The sequence below is a fragment of the Melospiza georgiana genome, chromosome Z (genome assembly GCF_028018845.1).
Source record: "Melospiza georgiana isolate bMelGeo1 chromosome Z, bMelGeo1.pri, whole genome shotgun sequence".
Classification (NCBI taxonomy): Eukaryota; Metazoa; Chordata; class Aves; order Passeriformes; family Passerellidae; genus Melospiza; species Melospiza georgiana.
This window is the reverse complement of record NC_080465.1, coordinates 21,961,632-21,982,705: the sequence shown is the minus strand read 5'-3', so window position 1 is coordinate 21,982,705 and position 21,074 is coordinate 21,961,632. Positions and strand designations below refer to the sequence as shown.

General features: G+C 39.9%; 1 protein-coding gene across 4 annotated transcripts in view; it reads left to right on the top strand.

Moving 5' to 3' along the window:
- NRG1 (neuregulin 1) overlaps positions 1-21,074 on the top strand; it is a 103,107-nt gene that overhangs the window by 62,657 nt on the left and 19,376 nt on the right. For 3 of the 4 annotated variants that reach the window (XM_058043959.1, XM_058043958.1, XM_058043957.1), the window contains exons 3-5: positions 7,534-7,663; positions 14,449-14,507; positions 20,309-20,332. In XM_058043959.1, the coding sequence (XP_057899942.1) occupies positions 7,534-7,663; positions 14,449-14,507; positions 20,309-20,332 (213 nt within the window). The remainder of the gene's footprint in view (positions 1-7,533; positions 7,664-14,448; positions 14,508-20,308; positions 20,333-21,074) is intronic. The other variant, XM_058043960.1, reaches the window with a different exon arrangement.

The window sequence follows — 21,074 nt, the reverse complement described above, 5'->3', positions numbered from 1 at the left end:
TGATAAGGAGGTAGTTATGTCAGTATCACTACATACCCATTAGGGCAAACTTGATGGTACCAAATGGAATCTGTAATCTGCCACAGTAACTTTCAGGAGGTGTAAGACAGCACAGCTATCTGAGCTGAATCTAACTGCAACTAACCAGATCTAGATTTTCTACCATGATTTATTTGAGTAATTGAATATTGGTTACAGCACAAGTGAGCTAAATGATGAACACTCAGAGAAAACATCATATGTGGACTGTAATAGAGAAAAAAAAATCCAGAGCTTGCATCCCGAGACAGGGGAAGCAGTGGTAATACAGCTGTACTTGCTGTCTCATTTCTCAGGAAACTTGCTGCCATGCAAATCTGCGGTTGAATTTCGGTAGCTGAAAGGGCCTTAAGATAATGTTCAGATTCCCTTGGGACATTTTCTTGAAGGACAGCCATCTGTCTTCATAATCTTCATAGCCTTTGTGTGCTTGTCCTTTCAGTTCTGTCAAGGTTCTTCTTCCCTGCTTTTTAAGTGAAAAGTCTTCTTGGATTAAAACCTTTGGGTATGGTGGTTTGTTCATACAGAAAGAATGCTGTTTGGATTAGGATGCCCCCCCACACTGCCTTGCAGAACCAGGACATTTAGGACTTGGGAAAAGAGCCTAAGTTCTCTGCTTTACTGTCTTGAGTCCAGACCTCCTGCCAGCAGTTTAATTTCCATATAGATCCAATCAGTCACCTCTCCAGGCTGCAATGCAGATGCAGATGGTTGCAATAGCACCTTTCTTATTGATTAGACAGGGTCATGACAACAACTGGAAAACTTGATCTGCCCAGTGATTTGGTGCAGTCAATTCTCCTGAGGTTGGTGTCTGTGCCTTGGCACTCAGCAGAAGATGGCTTCTCACCTGTCCAACAGCTGTTTTCCCTTCTAAGTGAAATGGCTCCATTGGGAGCAGGGCTAACAGGGGAGGAACTGGACAACCAAGGCAGTTCTTCCTTTGTGAAGCTCCACCTCCACTCTAAGTCTCCTTTTCAGTTTTGATGGTCTCCTCTGCATCTGCACTGGTGGTCAGCAGCCTGAAGAGACCTTTCAGAGCTCTGTAGAAGAGCTGTGAGACACACAGGAATAAGACACACATGATGAAGCATCTCCTGGCAAATGTATTAATGGTTGTTTAGTTTGGGCTCAGCCCGTTATTTAGCCCATTACTTCAAGACCAATAAGTTATGTACCTTACCTTGATGTGCAGTGAACATGGAAAAGAGGCCTTGTGACCTCCAAAATAAGGTGAGCCAGGAATACTTTCTTAAAGTTTATTTGGCCACTCAGGTTTTTCTACATGATAGGATCTTCTCCAGTGCAGCAAAGGACTCCTCACTGAATAACATTCATGACATTTGGATTCAGCTACTTGCCTGCTATCTGCTTTAATCTAAGGTCTCTAAATTTTCAGACCCTCCCACCCATTCCTGGCTCTTGCAAGGTTGTCTCCCAATAGTGAAAGCACTTCCTTGTCTGGCTTGTCTGACCACTTTGTCTGACCACTTCCTGTCAGTTTAGCATTTCTGATCTTAGACCTGTTTTTCCTGCATTGGTCCAATCTATGTATATTTCCTCTGTGCCTCCTTTCTTTTCTTTACCTTCTGTCTCTTTCTACCACCCACACATTTTTTCCTCTAGGGATGCTCTGGTCTGTCACTGCCTTGTGTTTCACCATTCATGTTTCCCTTCACCAGGTAGGGAAAGTTTTCTAAAGGCTCTTACAAACCTTTCACTTATCACACCACCCTCAAGTGCAAGCTGCCATCTTTTGTGGTAGTGAAAAAGTATGCCTTGTCTCAAAGCTCAGTTTCAACCAAGTCTTTCTATTCACTAATATTCTTCCACAGCCTATGTTTTCCACCCTTCTTCTGAAAACTTTCTTTTGCAAGCAGTGATTGCATTTCCTCACTAACAACTTGTGAACTTCATGTGTCTGTGCCCATGCTTTCTACCATCTCAAAGTTAAATGAAGCAAACAAAAATTGTTCTTGATCAGCAGTGTTTAGCCTGTGTCACCTCTTGACCCTCTGTGGTGAGCCAGATGCTGTGCAGGTCTCGCCGTCGCGCGCCTGCCAACTGGGTCAGTCTGTTGGCCTATCGGGGAGGAAGCGATCGGGTGGTGCAGCAAGCTGAAGCGTCTGTGCTTTGTTTTTCTTCTTTTTTTTAATTTTTTTTTTTTTTTGCTTTGCTTTGCTAAGGTTGGATTTGTGAAAGGAAACCACCACTGAGTTTGTGTCATAGGGGGAAGAGAGACATGCCGCCTTGGTTCAGCAAGAGTTTATGTGCTCTCAGTCTTTCCTGAAGTTTCTATCTTGCAGACCCGGCGATTTCCTGTTTCCTTCTTGCTGGCCCTGATCTTCATAGAGATAGTGCCAAAGTGAGAAAGTACTGTCTTAGGGCCAGAGAACAATTCCACTAACTTTCAAGCACTCAATTCCAGCTGCTGGCTGAACAAGTCCTCCTCTCGTGTAGAGGTCTCAGGAATCTCTTACACTGCACGTTATTTGTGAAGAGGGAAGCTGAAACAAATTTTAACTGGATTGAACAGCCAGTTTAGGGTATTAAATCACAAAAACAATGTGAAAAATTCGGAGCAGCCCCGTGAAATATACTGTAAATGTCTCATATAAAGACTTGGTTGTTTTGGAGGGTTTTTTCCTCTGGTGTTTATCTGTTGGTGTTGGTAGTTTAAAACTTTGGTATGTTCACAGCTACATGCAGTTGAGGTCTTTGCAATTAAGTGTAAAGGACTGTATGAAATACATCTTTTTACACACCTGGTAAAATGGAAAGTCTTGTGATGTTGTCTCTTCAGAAAGGGCCTAACTTTTGATTGCTCTCAGGTTTTGGCTTCTCTTCTCCTTGAAAGTACGCATATAGCTTCTGCTGCCCACAGTTACACTGGGACCAGCAGCTTTCTTCATTCAGTGCAGTAGAGAAATGCCAAGCTTTTCTGTACTGTAAGTACCTTGCAAGTTGGATTCATCAGGGAAGTCAGAGTGAGTTGAAGAGGTTCAGTACTCAGCAGGAAGAAAGTAGGTGGTTTCATGGAGATACACAGGAATTAAATGCTACAGCCAAGGTTGCACAGAGAATCAATGTACCCTACAGATCAGGGATGGGCATCTCTAAACTGCATATCAGCAAGTCAAGAGGGAGCTGGACTGTGCTTTCAAAGAAAGAATGAACTTCCAATTGTAGGAATATGAGTTAGTAAAACTAGCTTTCAACTGGGAGCAGACTCTATGTCACACCAAAGCATGTTTGTGTGTACCTCTTTTTGGCCCTCTGTCCATCCTTCACTCCATGCAGGTCCCTTTCTCACCAACAGCATGAGCCCCATGTTCACAAAAGGGGACTGGAAAGGTGTCCATCTGCAGTTCAATAAGGTGGCATATTTAGCTCCAGTGAGTGACTTTCCAGTGAGAATGGCAAATTTTCCTTTGTGCTGCAGATGCCACTTTGCCTCCATTGAGTCATAAGCATCTCACTAGCTACCTTGCATGACTTTGAGTGTGTCCTCTGATTTTACACCACCTTTGCAGAAACTCAATTCAAAGAGGCATGGATACTATTCTGTTTAGGTTGCAAAGCTCTTCCCTCTTAGTCTGAATTAAGAGATCCCTTAGGGCTCCTCTCAGTGGACCGTCTAGTCTGTGCATGGTCTGGGAGTCTTGATGCTGTAGCTACTAAACATCAGAGGGTTTTTTGGAAAGCAAGAGAGAGAAAGAGAATGCATTTTTCTTTTTCAGACCAGAAAAAAAGGGTCAGAGATTTCCCAGGTAAGAACAGAATTACATGAAGTTTTTTCTGTTTGACATGAAATGAACCTAAGGCAGTTTTACAACAGTAATTCACCTTTTATAGAACTGCTTTTTTAAAATGGAATAACTTCTATTTTTCTTCTTGTTAATGTCTTTAGGCAATTCCCATGAATGGGAGACTATCTCATTGTTTTTCAGTGCCGTGTGAATATTTGCTTTACAAGTAGTGACCTTGTTCACACTGCCTGCAGCTGCTTTTTTAAATATGGTGTTTCTGCCTTCAGGGAGGGGAGAGGGGAAGGTAAACTATGCAGTGTTTTCAGATATTCTCCCATGCATGATATTTTCAAATTGTGGTTTACCTGTACTGTGTGTAACTTAATTCTTGCAGTAAGCTGTGTTAGAAAAAAGCAGCTTTTCTCTCTTGTGCTTGTATAGCTGAAGAAAACATTTCAAAAAAGAAAGTAGGTACAAATTTTGACTAGGTGGAGAAGTAACAGTGTACAGATACACATTCTACAGCTGTGTGCTTTACCTCATCCCTGCTGGTCATTCCCTCTTAACATTTTCCAAGATCATGTCTGCTAGAGTTGTACTGAAAGGCCATATTTTGGGTCTAGTTAAGGACTATATGAAATGGCTCTGATGAACACCTGCTCCCAAACACAACATTTCTTCCGTTATGTGGTTTTAAGTGAAACCCAAACCCATAGTTAGTGTTTCTTGTATTTAATTGGCAAAGTAGGCTTACAGTGCATGCACTGAATACTGGCCATATGCCATAAAAACTATGCATTCTTTGCAAAGAAAAATTAATATCAGAACTAATTCCCGGTCGATCTTTTTCCTCCCCTCAACTCATTACAAAGCTCGGACAGACAGGGACTATGGTGCCAGAAGATCAGTAATGGAGAGAAACTTCTTGTGCGAGATTTATACAACAGTTTTGAATATGTGATGCCCAAACCATGGGTGAAGATACTCCTCACAAATATATATGAAGCTCTTGTGTCATGAGATTCCTCTGAGAGCTGCAGATTGTTCCCCTCTCTGATAATCAGTTCAGAGCAATTCCTGCTGTCCAAATCTGACTTATATCAGTTGGGAAATCACTGGTAACTTTGAAACTCCATGGTGTTTTGGTTTTGATTGAACTTCTGCGTAAAGAAAAAGCAAGTGAGATTATGGAGCAATTACAGATAGCTACAAGTCCACTTGTTACTGTATCTACCTTCAATGTTCAATTTAAAACACTACATTAGCCAGCAGGGTGGCAAAATGGTGGGGTTTCTTTTTTTTTTTTTCTAAAAATGTTGCGGACAATATTGCTAGATTTCCCCTTTCAAATTAATGCACTGGCTTTAATTTGAGCACTGAGCTCAGGGATATTCTCAGGTATTTGACTCACAGCTTGAAGTGTGTCCTTTATTAAGGGGTGGATAGTTTATCAGCAATGATAAGCTTAATTTGTGTGCATGTTGAGACTCACAAAGGCTTCAAAGTATGCATTAGCTATGCAGATGGAATTTGTTCACCCACATTGTTACATCCTAGGTCATGGTATGACACAGCCTGTCATGTCAGGCATCTCCTTTCTGATAATAATCCAGGCTTCTTTCAAACCAGCAGAGAAGGAACGTCTCTTCTACAAGGCAAATCTCCCCATTCTAAGGGAGGGGAGATCCTCAAGGATGGTGGTCAAGCCTCTGACATCAGATATAGAGGACCCTTCACTGCTAAATGGATGGCAGTCTGTAGGCCAGCCTTTTGTCAACATTGGGTGCAAAGTCCTGTTTGAACTGGTGCTAGCTGAAAGAGTCTCAGACTACTCTTAAAACATGACCCCTTTTCCTGCCCCTAGACCAGACATTAATTTATCCTGGTCTGAGAGGATATAAATCATGCTTTGAGAGGCCAGGGAAAAGGAATGTGTTATTAAGAGGAATCTGTACTCCATGTTTGCATTTCATTAACACTAAGAGGCCCCAGTCAAGACCAGGATCTGTGGAGATTTGACACAATGTGTGGATGCAAGTGAGAAGCAGAAGGGAGCTTCAGTTTTGGAGGTCAATGGAGGGTTTTTCCTGGCCTGTTAGAGGAGAGCACCCCATACAAGCAAGGCAGCATGGAAGAAAGAGAGAGAAGGCAAGGTAGTGCATTCTCCCAAGTGCTAAATATGCGTCTACTTGGAAGATAATATGAAATGCATATAAGTGAAATGTGACAGGGACTGTATCATACTATAGTTTGAAATGCATAAGTGGTATTTGTTCATAGTTGATCTGCTAAAACCATGTTTCCTTCAGATTCAGTGTGCACAGGAAATGGTAGAATGTCACACATCACCTATTATGAGCATACTCCTTGGGTGCCTTTGTGTTAGAAAAGGTTTCAAATATCAAACAACTTTTCTGTAGGTATTTGCAGCTTTCTAGTCAACTCCAGTGAAATCAGTCAATAGGTAGTAGCATTGTTTCACCTCAGGGTACAAACTGTCTGTCAGAAACAAAAATATTGAGATTTTTTTGATCATAATAGCAAAATTCCTAACTTCTGTATGTCTGGAAATAAACAAATACCATGCAAGAATCTCCACCACTTTTTACAGTTTGCAGGTAGTCACTTTAGTTAGTTTTAGCCATTTAAAATGTATGGGCATATTGTCAAGAGTTTAAGCTTCACCTGCAAACAATGTGGACAGACCATCACCATCAAAGGGGCTTATCCCTCTCCTTGGGGGGATAAGTTGAGTTGCTTTCTGTGAGCTTATGAAGAGCATATCCTTGACAGAAATTGCATTGGCAAATCCTAAGACTGTGATTGCTTATCCTTCCCTGGCAGCCTCCCTAAAGGTTGCTAAATAAACAATGCTCCTGCTTTCTCTAGATATTCCCTAAATCCAGCTGGGAGTAAGCTACAAAACACTGTATTGTAAGGATCAGGGTGATCCTTTCATTTAATAGCAATTTAGACTCCTAATGATTTTTAGCAGCATTGGTGTCCCAAAACCTCATGCTCATCTCAAGCAGATGAGCCCAACTGCAGGAGATGCTAGGCTGGCCTCTGGATCAAAGATTCCTGTGGACATAATGGTAGCAATTGTGTATGCACAGGAAGGAACAAAGCCTCTCTTCCTCCTAGAGAGTCAATCCAGAAAAGTCACAGCTCTCATTTATGAGCAAGAAAAGAGACAGTCAGAATTCAGCCATTCACCCTCTCCTTGGGGAGAACGAAGTGGCTGGACTTGAATAAGCACAGGGCTTCAGGTTAAGCTTCACTGAAAAATACCTGCTTCAAGGCAATACCAGCAGGAAATATCATCCAGGACCTTATCATTGGACACTACATCAGCAATCGGTAATGACTGTCACACCCCAAAATCACTCGAATGCAATTAATGCAATAAAAAATAATGCACATAAATTACACATTTTCAAGGAAACACCTATGAGTGTTGCAAAAATTTTAGTCCACTTCATGGACAGGGCTAGGAAAACCCTCACTTCCTCCCAGGCTGAGTAGGGGTTATGTGTCTCTGTATGTATGTATTTAAACTCCACTGTCTCTGGCAATCAGCAAAATACAGGGTCAAGTGATTAGTGCTTATGGTAGCAGTAGATAGAGAGCTCAAAGGGCTTGCCAGATCCTCCCTAGCATTACTTCTTCCCTCATACAGAAGTACACTTACCAGTCAAAAAGAAAAACAGCCTCTGATCTGTGTTTTCATTCTTATCTTTTGCAGCCACTTCCACATCTACAACTGGGACAAGTCATCTCACAAAATGTGACATAAAGCAGAAAGCCTTCTGTGTGAATGGGGGAGAGTGTTACATGGTTAAAGACCTCCCAAACCCCCCAAGATACCTGTGCAGGTAAGAAATCCTATCTGTTTCTCTGTTAGAGCCATCAGGTCTCACAAATGTTTTTTTCTTTAGAGGAGCACCTGAAAGATGTCTTCTTCTGAACTTGCATTTCTTCATTTTTTAACCATGTGGATGTGGAAAGAATGCCAAGAATAACCTCTGTGTTCTACAGAGGCATATGAAACAAAGTAGAGGCTAACTGGGAAATATTTCTACATGGTGATGGCACAGCATCTTCTATTGGTGTTTATATGGCACAAAGTAACACAACTTGATCCTTATGTTAGAAAAAAGTGAAACAGACACTGTAAACTAAATATTCTACATTTAGGGGGAAAAAGGGGGAAGGGGGTGGAAAACTGCATTGAATATTACACTTTGTATAGAAGAAGCTGTTCTTTTAATTGTCTGATGTAGTAACTGAACAATTTCTGGTGAGACCAGATTCACAGCTGTTGTTGCATTTAATTGCATAAAGTCAATGAATGTCATGGTCATGGTGGAGGTTACTATTTTGTGTGCTGATCTTGATTCATGAAATCATGTGAGTTTTGTTTAGTGGGGTGCTTGTGCACCTTTCTCAGGTCCTGGTTGTGCTGTGTTTGTCTGCTGCAATAGTCCCTTGCATCAGAGAACATTGTTGAGGAGCTGCAGCAGTGGAATTTATCTCCTCTCTGAGAGCATGTCATGTAGCTTTTACCCCTGAAGATGAACTAGTCATAGGGACTTCTTCACACTATTTTGAGAGGAAACACTAGTTTGAGGAAACTCAACCCTTAAACCTTGGTACCATGCTTGGTACCTAAGAGGGGTGAGTGAAAAGGGTGCACTTTTGTGAGGGTATTACTGTTTTCAGACAAAGAGATAGTGATTGGTGAAGACAGTCATTTGCTGAAACTGCATAATTTTTCAGTCTTCTTGGACTAAAAACTAAAAACCACTAATTTTGAAGATAGTTTTGGTAGGTGAGTTAGGTGAAGATTTGTGATGCTTTCCCTAGGCCAGGAAGAAATTGACTGCTTGTCTTCGTTGAGTTTTTTTGGGTTTTTGTCTTCAGATTTTTCTAAAGGAAAACAAACAAACAAAAGCCAGCAAAACCCCACCAAACCTCACAATGTGCTGGCTTACCTGCAAGTTTCTCTTTTTTTTATTTTTCTTTTTTTTTTTTTCCTTTTTTTTTTTTTTTTTTTTTTTTTTTTTTTTGTAGAAAGATGTTACCTTCACATCATGGGCTTTGTTTTGCTATGGATTTTCATGGATTGCTATACTGCTGAAAGCAATGAATGCTTGATTGAATTTTAGGATCATTTTTAACTAAAGCGAATTTGGAAAAGTTATGTGTGCTGTGGGTTGGATTCTTTTTTGAGAAAGAGAAAGAAAGATTTGTGTTAAATTTGCATGGTTGTTGTAAGCCAGCAGTCAAGATGAGCAGTTTGCTATGACTCTCCAAAGCATGTACAAGAGCCTGTGTGTTTCAGCTTCCTATCCAAACACTGTTCAGAAAACTCCAGTGAATGGCAGAGCTGAGCATTGAGCAGGCTTGCTAATCATGACTATTGTCTTGGTAGTTTCAGAGGTATCCCATCTTCACTGGTATGAAGACTTCTTCATTTTAATTCAGACATCTGTGTATGTTCTGTAATGATGTTATAGACTGGCTAATTTTTTAATAAAATATCTTGGGGACATTTGAAAAATGTGGGGGCTGTTTTTCCCTATTGTGGACAAGAAATAACCTTTAATTCTGGGGCTGTGTTTTAAGGAAAAGACGATTCCCAGATTTGGCAGATGTGCCTCTGCCTGGGTGGTCCAAGACCTATTTGGAAAAAGCATCAGAGCTGTAAACTTAGACAGGGTGAATCTCATTTACAAGAAGGCAGTGGAGAAGAATTCTTACCCTGAGAACAGTCAGGGCTACCATTATTTTGCAGGGCCACTTGCTATGCCCTCTAATACTTGCCAGAACAAAAATTTTATGTTGTGTAGTACAACAATGCAATTCTGCTACATAAGAAGTAAAAGTGAGTACTTGAAAGTGGATGAAAATGAAGGGAAAAAATATAGTTTTCTTCTTACTTCTTTAAAAATAAAGATGTCCCCTATTTATTCTAACATCCCAGTTATCTAAAATAGATATCTCACTACTACACATTGTCTTCATTGTTCTAAGAAAACAAATCTACTCCCAGAACATGCTTGTGGAAACAGAATGCTTGAAATATGGTACTTGCTCTTCATATTTCTGCCTCAGTAGCAAGTTCACATTTTTCCATATGGTCCATCTGTTAAGAGCAAAAACAAAATTTCTAAAGCATGAGCCATATCATTCTAAATTGGTTTTATCCCTAACCAAAAAAACATGACTCAGATTCAAAACAACCATGGAATTTTCCAAGTAATCTCTGTTTTTTAAATTCCCTATTCTACTAAAAAAAAAAAATCCTAAATTCATCTTCAGTTAAAATCTGGCTACATATTAAAAAATAAAGTTTTATTATATACATAGTGATGATCTGGACAGGATCAGATCTTGCTCTTCTGGATACTAGTGTGAACTTCAAGAAAATTCCTTGCTTTCACAAGGTAACCATGTGAAATGCTCAAGAAATGTGTGAAGACGTAGTAAAGCAATGTACAGCTGCATCTGTGGTAGCATGTATTTTCCCCACACGTATTTTAATTAAGTCCAAGACTGAGTAAAACACTCTCAAAATAGGACAGATGAAATAGGAAGCTTTGACTATTTAAATAAACTAGTGTATAAAATTTTCAGAAGCTTCGTAAAAACATGAGTCACATTTTGAAAACATCGTCGACTTAAGAAGCCTGGATGTTACTGGCTTCCTGTGAGACTGGGATTCCTAAGTAATTTTTATTCTCTTGGAAATGCATCCCCAGGTTCACTGAAGAAAAAAGATTTCAATAAATGCAAAATTCCTAGCATTTCCTTCTTTCTTGAAAAAAATCTATGTGAATATAAGATCTGTTACACTTTTGGAGTGTTCTGCTTCATACCATGAAGGTCTTGATAATCTGACCAATTGATTTCCAACTTGCAGACATCATCTTTTCTAGTGGTTTTGTTATTACTGAAGAAATGAAATTTACAACGGAATTTCATTGGGTGAAAAAAATGCTACTGTCTTAACAGAAGTGTGCTGCTGCTTTTCTTAACAGCAAAGGAGTGGATTATGTACTATTTAATGATACAGCCATTTTCTACATCTGTCTCCATGCAAAGGCCTTTGTAGAATAGAAATGGGCAGAATTTTCTTCAAACCAGCAAGTTTGCAAGCAGAAATTCGAGAAGTATTCATTCAAGAGACAGGATAGAAATACTAGTTCTGATTTAGGCCATGAAATGGATTACTAAGTACTGTACTTCCCATGGTAAAAAAAAATTCTCTCCCACAATGCATTTGTTTGTAGGCAGTGAATGAAATGGAAATACGAACCATTCAGCCATTTCCCTTGTGATGAAAAACAGTCTGATTATATGTGTTCAGTGTTCTGAGAAGCGTCCACCAAACATGTGCAAATGCTGCTCTTTGCAACTAGTGTGTGTAGAAGGAAAAAAGCAATTATTCTGTTATATGTGGTTTGTTATTTTGGTTTTACCCTGTTAATACAAGAAATAAATGGTTCAAGTAGCCTTTTTTAAGGCAGAAACAAAATTACAAGGCTCTCAGAGCACAAACATATACATTTTGCTCTAAGTTGTGTGACCTCAACTTTTGCTACTGTCCTAAAGGAAAATGCTACATGGATAATGATCTAGGAAAAAAAAAAAAAAAAAAAAAAAAACACAACAAGAAATAATGTCTGAAAACTTTGAGTAGGAAAAGGTGTTTGGGAAAGGACACCATAGCAAACTGATTGTAAAAGTACGGTCCACAGGAAACAACCTTTCAAACTGGAAACTGTGGAAACTGCTGCAGTGCACATCTGAGCAATGAAATACCTTTAGCATTCACACATCCTTGTAAGTGGACAGGCTCATCTCAGCTTTCCTCTCGTCTGTGCCGCCCTGGGCTCATTCTCGAGGCAGATGCTGCAGCCCATTTGCTGACAATGGTTTCAAAGCAGTATAAACACACTAGAACTGTTTTCGGCACCTTCTCAACAGGGCTGGCCCTGCTTGGTCTGGAAGTGATTTCTGCATTGTCTATACCAGTGCTCAAGTTGTTTTCATCACCTCCACAGCTGCACCAACATCTGAAAACTAGTACAGACAAAGCAAGCAACCACCAGCAGCCAGTGGCAGGAGGAAAACATGAGGCTTTCAATCACATTCCTTGGGAATTTGTAGCATTTAGCCTGATGACAAAGATGTAAAGGACCCTGTGAATTGAAAGCCAAGCATGAGCAAATGCCAGCTTTCCAGGGACAGCCATTTAACAAGTGCAGAATATTTTTATTGGTGATTCATTAACACAGATCAAAATTCTTTCTATCAAAAGCACTTTACCTTCTCTCAAATGTGCAAAGTCTTTTGTTATGCCTAGCAAAAACATCTTCTGAAGACAGAGTTACCCTTGTTGCTTTTTCTCAGCTGAATATGTCTGTGGAGACTGGGATCTCTCCACACTGGGTACTCGCCAAAAGAGGCGACTTTGGCTCTGAAGAACCCAAACTCTCTTCCTTAATAAACAAATATATCGTTGCAGCAAATCAGGTTCAAAGAATCATCTTCAGATCCTCAAAATATACCTTCATTACACAAATACCATTCCTGCATGGTTTATTTGAACAAGATACTGGTGTTTATCCCTGACACTGATCCTTTCCCAAAGAGATTTTCTGAAAGTCTCACTTGTGCGAGGGCAGCATCCCTGTTTTTTAGGGCTAGAGGCAATTGTGGAAAAGCAGAATTTAAAATATTGGGACAGCTTTCAGCACACATGAAACTCAGATGGATAGAAGAAATGGAGGATTCTTCTGACCAACAAGTATTTGCAAATAGTAAGGCTTTTTAGCATGTGGCAAGCAACTTATGAAGAAATTTGAAAAAGAGGCCAGCACCTATGACATCAGCAGGAGAAAAAGAGTGTGAGATTCTTGCATGATGGCAAAGTCATGGAAAGCATCACGAAGACAGGCAACACAACTGAAATGTTTTCACAGGAGCAGATACCAGGTAATTTCAGGTTAATGCTGAGTAAGAGTGGAGAGAAGAAACAGAAAGAGGAAAGATTGAAATCTGTAGATCCTTAGTATGGTGGACAGTCATTCACACTAAAGTCTGAAGCATAGGAAGCCTGTCTATGGTGATATTTTGGGAGCCTGAGCCCTGCCCCACCATGGAGAATGAAGATGAAGGAAGAATTGGTAGGCAGCAGCAGAAAAGATGGGCAAATCATAGAAGAGAAATTCCTTCTCTATGATCAAGGAGAAAGCTGCCCTGAAGTTTTTTGCAGAAGAGCTTATGAACTGGAAGGACAGATAACTCCAGGGCTGCAAATCTTGGGAGCACTTCTGCCCTCTCATTTTACTTATTTTCTGGACTGACTTATTTTACCTTCTTGTGAGCCATTTTGAATATACTTCCCTTTGGGTCTGACTTTGTCTTCTCACCTTTTGGATTTTTGCAGCTTATTGGTGATCGCTGTACTAACTATTCCTCCTCAAAGCAAATTACCAGAAGACACAATATGCCACCACAGAAATAAGAAAATCATGGTATTTTCATAGATTTTATGTGACTAATGAAAGCAACAGTGTAAATTGTTGTTATGCACTGCATTGCAAGTTTTTAAAAAGAACTCAATCTGGGCCCTTCATGAGATGGAATAAGCAGTGAGCTGGTACACATTTTTGCTAGCCATGATTCTTCTATCTTTTTCAAAACAGACAAGGGAAAATACTTTTTTTTTTCCTCTGATGGATTTTTGCTGTAAATTTTGCAAAGTTTTATCTTCTGGAAAACTTGTACTTTCTTGCCTCTCTTCTGATCATTTGTCAGTAACACCCAACCAGGAGGTCACTTAATGCACTTGCACTCCATAGACCAGCAGATGTAAGTCTGTTAGTGCAGTGGTTTTGGTGTACTATTGCTTATCACATTTTTGCCCTTTAGGTGCCAACCTGGATTCACTGGAGCAAGATGTACTGAAACTCTGCCCATGAAAATCCAAAACCAAGAAAGTATGTTAAAATAATCTGAACTTTGCTTTCTTCCCCAACTACAGCAACAAAATCAATAGTACTTGGTGTTTTCACAGTTCAGCTGGAACCGGCCTCTTTACTCACTAATTTGTGACCTGGTTTTCTGAAGTACAATCTGTACACCATGGCATTATTGACCTCCAAAATATTTCTCGTTTGTGTGATTTTTGATCTTTCCATTCATTCACAGATGCATTTGTTTTGCACACACTGGCAGTTTTCCTTTTTGGGAGACTGCAGCTAAGTGCAACCCTAAAAGACCAAACTCATGGAGATGACTATGTACAGATCTTGTGTCTTGCTGCCTTGTGGAAAGAGCATCCTAAAACCAATCTCGGTCTCTGGAATGGTGAATTTCTGTCTCAGATCTTGAAACACATTTTGATCTGGATTGGTTTGGTTTTGGCTGGTTTTGCAGGGGGTATTTCTTTACATTTCCACAGAGCAAATGACTTGCTCTCAACATCCTGACCTATTTTAACACACTAAACCGAGATTCAGTTTCTGAAAGTGAACTCACCAAGTCATATCAGTTGACACTGAAGGAGCTTCTTTCTTAGCATATATTCACCTCTTCTCTTTTCTCTGTTTTTTTCTCTACCATTTTTTTTGTTTGTTTTTCCTCTCAGGTGCCCAAATGAATTTACTGGTGATCGCTGCCAAAACTACGTAATGGCCAGCTTCTACAGTACGTCCACTACTTTTCTGTCTGTGCCACAGTAGAAGCATGCTCAGTCGGTGCTGCTTTCTTGTCGCTGCATCTTTCCTTCAATTTTTTTTTTTTTTAATCTGTAACTAGATTTGTTGCCTAAGGCCTAATATTGATTGTCTCTGCCTGTTGCATGAAAATGATAACAAAAAGCAATTGCAAATTATAACAGAAAGCAATCCTGAGATTGTTGGGCATTGAGGGTAGGGGGAAATGCAAGGCTCAAGAATGCTGTGAAATTAATTCTGACTTTGTGATACGGACTCCCTGCTGACATCAAGCAGAAAAAGTACAAAAATGAAATTTTGAAAGTCTCCCCTTTTATTTGCCACAAAAAGCTTAAGAGTCATGATACAGGCCAGCACTCCCTCAACCAAAGAATGAGTAGCTAGTCCTCTACTTATATATGACATTTGGAACTAGAGGTTAAATGTAATTGAAGTGCTTACATTGTTTCTAGTGAGCACTTGCCAAACAGGATCAATATTTTCTTCCTCCTCCTTGTCCAAGCTTCAGTGGAGAGAGCACAGAAAGAAAAAGAAAAAAGACATTACTTAAACAATGAGGTCTAACATGTTTTGAGTATTGTGAGTAACAGGTGCAAGAGATCAAAGATTAATCGGCCAAATGAAAGTGTCAGACACACATATACACAGACTGCTAGAATCAACACTGTAGTCACATCCCATAAGGTTTCCCATGGGGAAATGGGCTAATTATTATTATTTGACAAGGATGTAGCAGAAGGTACACTATATCTTTATTTTCTCTTATTGGCTATAGCAAAATCAAAGGTAACATACAAGAAAATTGCTTAGGTTTTACATTTAAATGCAAGTGTACTACTTACATTTGATTGTTCCTGGCATCAGAATATACTATGATCTAAAAGCAGTATTATAGAAACTTTTTTGATGGACTACTTGCCAGCACAGAAAGACTATAGGCTAGCTTAGTTTAATTTCCAGTGGTATATAGGACAAAAAGCTGTAAGTATGTGCTGGACATTTTGGAGCCTGAAGAGGTGCACAGGTTTTCTCTTATACTGATGGATGAAAAACATCCATACATAATTCATACTTTCCATCAAAGAAGCTACCCACATAAATCCCAAGAGTGCTGACTGGGGACCGGACCTTCCAGCATTCAAGTGTGCATTTTATGCCCTACTTTAGAAGCTTTATTAGTGTGAGTTATATTTAAATGCCTCTGGTAATGATGGCACTAAAAATTTTAATGCTATTACGGTATTTGTTTATCAAATGCTAGATTTCAGCGGCCTTTTCTGTGGATTGTGGTGGAAAGTGCAGTTCAGATTTTCTGATCTTAGAATAATAATTTAAAAGGAGGTGGTGTAAAAAATATAAGATCCATTGTTTGCTGCTGAATTTTTTCTGAAAACTAAAGAAGAATTGTATGTTGATTATAAATTCATTTTCCAACCTAGGAGAAAAAAAAAAGTTTAGGCAGGTTTTCCTTTCTTTCTTTTTCAGTTTCCTAACCCTGGTTGGGATGTTTAAAAACACCAGGTTGAGATTTTCTGAAGTTGACGCCATGGAAAAGGCACAGATGCTCTTGCCTTGCTGCAAGAATTACACATAGTTATTAGTACTTAAGTTGGTCAGCACTTCCTCTCCAGAGGCAGAGAGCACACCTCTACCTACCTTAGGCCACTCTGAGAGCCCCAGCCAATGGCTATGAGAGTCTGGCACTTCTGCCTGCCCTGCATCTGCACTGCAACATCTGATTTCTTATACTGCTTAAGATCTTGAAATTACACTTTTGGAAAGGGTCCACTGAGGGCACATTTATACTTAACCAAAAAAAAAATCAATGAAGAAGCATTTATATTACTTTTTATTATCATACCCAAGGCAGACCAGACCATGTTATTTAACAGAGGACTTAGACAGTTCTCTAAAGGCAAATGTTACATCTGGGACTTAAAGCCAAGCTCATATTTTGCACCCAATTTTGTGGATGATAAACTTAGTTCTGTGGATGCAGCTTTTGCAAAGTACAGAGTAAACTGAGGAGCTAAACAGTGTAAGTGGTAGTAGGAAACAAAAGTGTATGTGTGAACCATACAGCTATCTAATTTCACTTGCTTTTAGAAGGGTCTTTCTTCATTTGGAAAGAAAGAGTCAGTGGGGTTCCAAGCCAAGTGTGCCTACAGATGAGTTGTTACTGTCGTCATTTGGCTGTTAAAGAAAATTTTTCTTCAGAAATCTCCCCTGGAGTTGGTATTTAAGAGCCCTGAAGCTACTGGGCTGAGGACCATTTGCCAGATGAGAACAAGGCACCACTGGGCATTCTGGAAATGCCCTGTCCAAACAAAGTGCAAGGCTAGCTTGACTCATCTCACAAGCCTGGCTGGGCGGACCTTGTAGTGAGTGTCCTTTCCTTGAGCATAGCAGTCACAGCTGCTACCAGGTGTGCAGCCCTGGGCTTTTTCTGTGACTGCTTTGACTTTGAGACTCATAATCCACCACTGATCCATAAGACAGCAGAAGGCAGTCCACAAATTGTTGCGAAAATACATCAATTCCATGCATTTTCCGTATGAATATTCACACATTTTCCCCCTTGTAGTAAAGGAAGCAAAGCAAATGGAGGAGAGCAAAAGTAATGACTTAACATTGAAAGTTTTGGGTAATTTTCATGTAGTTAGGCAAGAGAACTCTTACAGCAGCGCTGTGCAGAATGGTCCCTGGGATAAGAAACAGTGATAAAACCATGAATTAATAGAAGGCCGACGGAATGTCCCTAGAGTTTAATCACAGGTGAACCCTTTGTCCTCTCAAATGCCCCAGATGGACCAAGGACCTCACTCAAAGGGACTATGCACTTGGTTACTTGACTAGTTAACAATTATATATGAATTGTGAATTTAGAACTGGCCGGGGGCAGGCTGTGGCCGTTCTTGGGCGTCACCTGAACATGGTCCATGCCATCCTTCAGCACGAGGCACCAGTTTAAACAGTGTCCATTTCAGCTCTGCCATCCCTGATGAGCAAGAGGGACAGTACCAAGAGGGGTGGAAGGAATTTTCTTTTTAGATTATAATGGCCCTTGTCTCATATTGTCACAGTGAAGCTGGCTGAGGCATTAAAGGGGGCAAGAGAAAAGCTCTGATGTTCTAGAAGGATGATCAAAACTGCAGTTACTGTGTGATGGCCTGATTTTTCAGCCTTTTCATATAAAGTACAGGTCTTCAAAAGTCTGCCTTTAGCTATTCTACTACTTCAGTATTTCTCATTTTCTACATATTTCTCTATTACCCTCATGCAGAAGGAGTCACATCTGCATGAGGGTAATAGACAATTTCACCTGAAATTTTCATTTTTTAAAGCCTTTCAGCACCCTAAGTTGTACACTCTATGTGCTGAGACTAAGACTCCTAAATGAACGAGCAGGTTTCAAAAATTCCATTGTCCATCTTTTGCTCAGAATTTTAAAAAACAGGTTTTCACTATAAACTGCTCAGTTAATATTCACTAAGTGCTAAAATTGCTATGATAGGATACTTCATTTATGAAAGGACAAATTTTCCACACTCCTGAGATTTGAACCAATGGTCACTTTTACAGGAGCCACAGGACTTCATTTCAATAGTACTCAGGTTGTAAAATTGGTTTTGAACTTAATGTATTAAATTCAAAACCAATTTTGCAACCTGAGTACTATTGAAATGAACCCGATTTTGGATCCAAGGGGAATCTAAATGTCACAAAAAGACTGTATCCCAGTCTCTTAAATAGAAATTGTTGACAGACAGGGGGTCTGCTCTTTGGTAGTTTAGATTTGAGTTTGTTTTTAATTGAAATTGCATGAAGAAAAACTTATATTTTTAGCATTTTTCATTACCCACGGAAAGAAACATGACACTTTGGTGCTTAAGAGTTGGAATCGGTCTTCCTGGACCTCTCTGCTGTTGCAGTTGATCCAGATGGGTCCTGTCTTTGCCAGGTGCAAGTTCTCTACAAACACCTGAGGTGGTGCTCACCCATCCCTGGGCAGCACCGTGTCCCTTGGCTGCCCACCCACCTGAATCCAGCAGCCCCCTCAACCGCAGCTGTGGCACGCCACTCATAAACAGAGCATGCCGTGCTCAAGGATTCTGTTCTGCGTTTCCCAGCACCCTCCTCTTGTTCTGTAGACCCTGCATCTCAGCAGGCTACAATATATCCAACAAGTTGTAGTTTTTAATTACTCTGGTGAAAAAGAAATTGCTTCCTAAGCATTTTTCCTACAAGTCTGTCATATCCCCCACCCAGTCACAACCAGAATGAAAACAGAGTTGTTAAAAATAATTAATTGTACTTATTCTTAGAGCACCCAGAGACAAATATTCAATAGAAGCCACATTGCATGTAAAAAGCGTGCAAAAATTTCAGGCTAAGTGGGAAAATATCAAAAATAATCACCTGTTTATAAAATGAGAAGTGTTGGGATGTTCTGCTTATCAGATCTAAGGAATGTAACTGGGAATACCATAGATAAGCCAGAGCTACATAACATCTAGGTTTGAATAAGCAATGCATGTTTCTTCAGCATGTTTTCTTATTAGGCCTTCCAGACAGAATATATTCTGATTTTAAATACCAACTCCCTATTGAATTATATGAAATAGAAACTGCATGATATGAATGACTCCCCTAAAATTAAATTACCTTCAAACTAGGTGTCTTAGCTATAAGCAAGCATAATTACAGCAATATATGTGCATGGGCATGTCATTCTTTTTACTGAAGATTTAATCAAGCCTTCTCTACAACTAATGTATATCATTAGCAGAGGTCAGGTAGGCATGTGATACTGGCCCTTTAGGAAGAGACCTGGATGGATTCCAACGTACTTAACCCTTAAAATGTTACTGATGGACAACAAAGAATTTACATTCCCCATGTGTGCAAACTACATTAAAAAATCCATTTGCTGTGAAAATTATCATTGGATGTAAATTTCACAGCATGCAAGAACAAAAAAAGGCAAGAGCTACCATGGCTGTGGTGTTGGCCCCATGGGGAGGGTCTCCTAAGGTACCTGCTGAGGGGAAACCTGTGTTCCTCTTGACCCACAGGTGCTGGGGCCTGTGTGTACTGATTTAGGCAGTGATTTGTGTAAGGGATCAGGACCCCTGCACCCCAGGGTCCATACAGCTGATCAACAAGTTGTTCTGCCAACACGGCACAGTCCAAAGACAGGGAAAGGGGGTTGGCTCCTCATTTTCCAGAAGCTGGAGGCCTGCTGCAGTCCATTTGCAAAGCAGCAGACTCCCACTACTGAGTAATCAGTGCCAGCCGCCGCTGGGTCACAGCCTTCAAGAGCAAGGGTACACACTGCGGGCACAGAAGCAGGGTCAGAAGGGAGAGCAATGCACAACCCATTTACAGGGGTATGCTGCCCTTCATAGAGCATCCCTTTCCTGTCATGTTCCCAAAACAATCAGCCATTGTACATGGCATGCTTAGCCCTGTTCATCTCAGTAAGATCTTTAAGGGTTAATGGTTCCTGTTGCGTTCCCTGGACTGTGGCTGCTCAGATGCTCCATATATACATATTTTTGTGTATAAGCCTTGCAGAAGGTCTGGTCACATAGCTAAGAAAGGTGCACTTGAGCACTGTCCACATAACCATGTGCCCTTTGTCCTGTTTCATGTGCAGACACAGAATAGCTGTAATTCTCATATGTAATTTATTTTTAAGTACAGTGTATTGCTCTTTTCTGAAACTTTTTCCTTTTTCTTTCTTTTTTTGACAACTTTCTGCATTGGCAGAGCATCTTGGGATTGAATTTATGGGTATGGAACAATCATTCCTTTTAGCCTGCAGATTCTAGACCCTGAGAGATAAACCCCTTTTAATTTTTTTTTCACCACTTCCCCTTTTCAATTCCTAACCAATTTCTTTATGCTTTAAAAGGGATCATACAGCTATAACAACAACCCTTGTCAAAGTGTTAGTGGAGATCAGTTCACTAAAATGGTCATCAAAATATTGATAGGATATTAATAGACTTAAGGAGTTTCTAGGAATTACGGAGTGATCATAACATTGTGTACATTCCTTTTTCTGATGTATAGTTTTGACTAGTTTTGACCTCTGCTTTTGGTGAGTTTTTCTTGGGTTGCCAGGTTTTGGAAATACTGTAAGTGTTAAGCAAAATGTCTAACTAGCATATTAAAAGGTAGAAACTGTTTTGGCCACTTAAAATTACGCAAATTTGCAGTGTTGAGCTCTGATTTTCAAGTCAAGTTTCATGTCTAAACTCACATCTTGGTGGTTACACATCATGTGTAAACCAATTGCCTATACATATCTGTAAATTATATGCATATATACATTCCTTTCCAGGTCTGTAGAATCAAAGTGGACTGAAAGTTATTTAGGAATTTAAGTAGAAGTTTACAGCTAGACTCCAGATCCTCAAGTCAGCAAATAAATTGAATATTTCTAAAACTAAGCTCAACAAGAACATTGGCAATGGATACTGTTTTTACACTTCAGCTTTAAATATAATAGAAATAGATCTTTTAAGTCTTA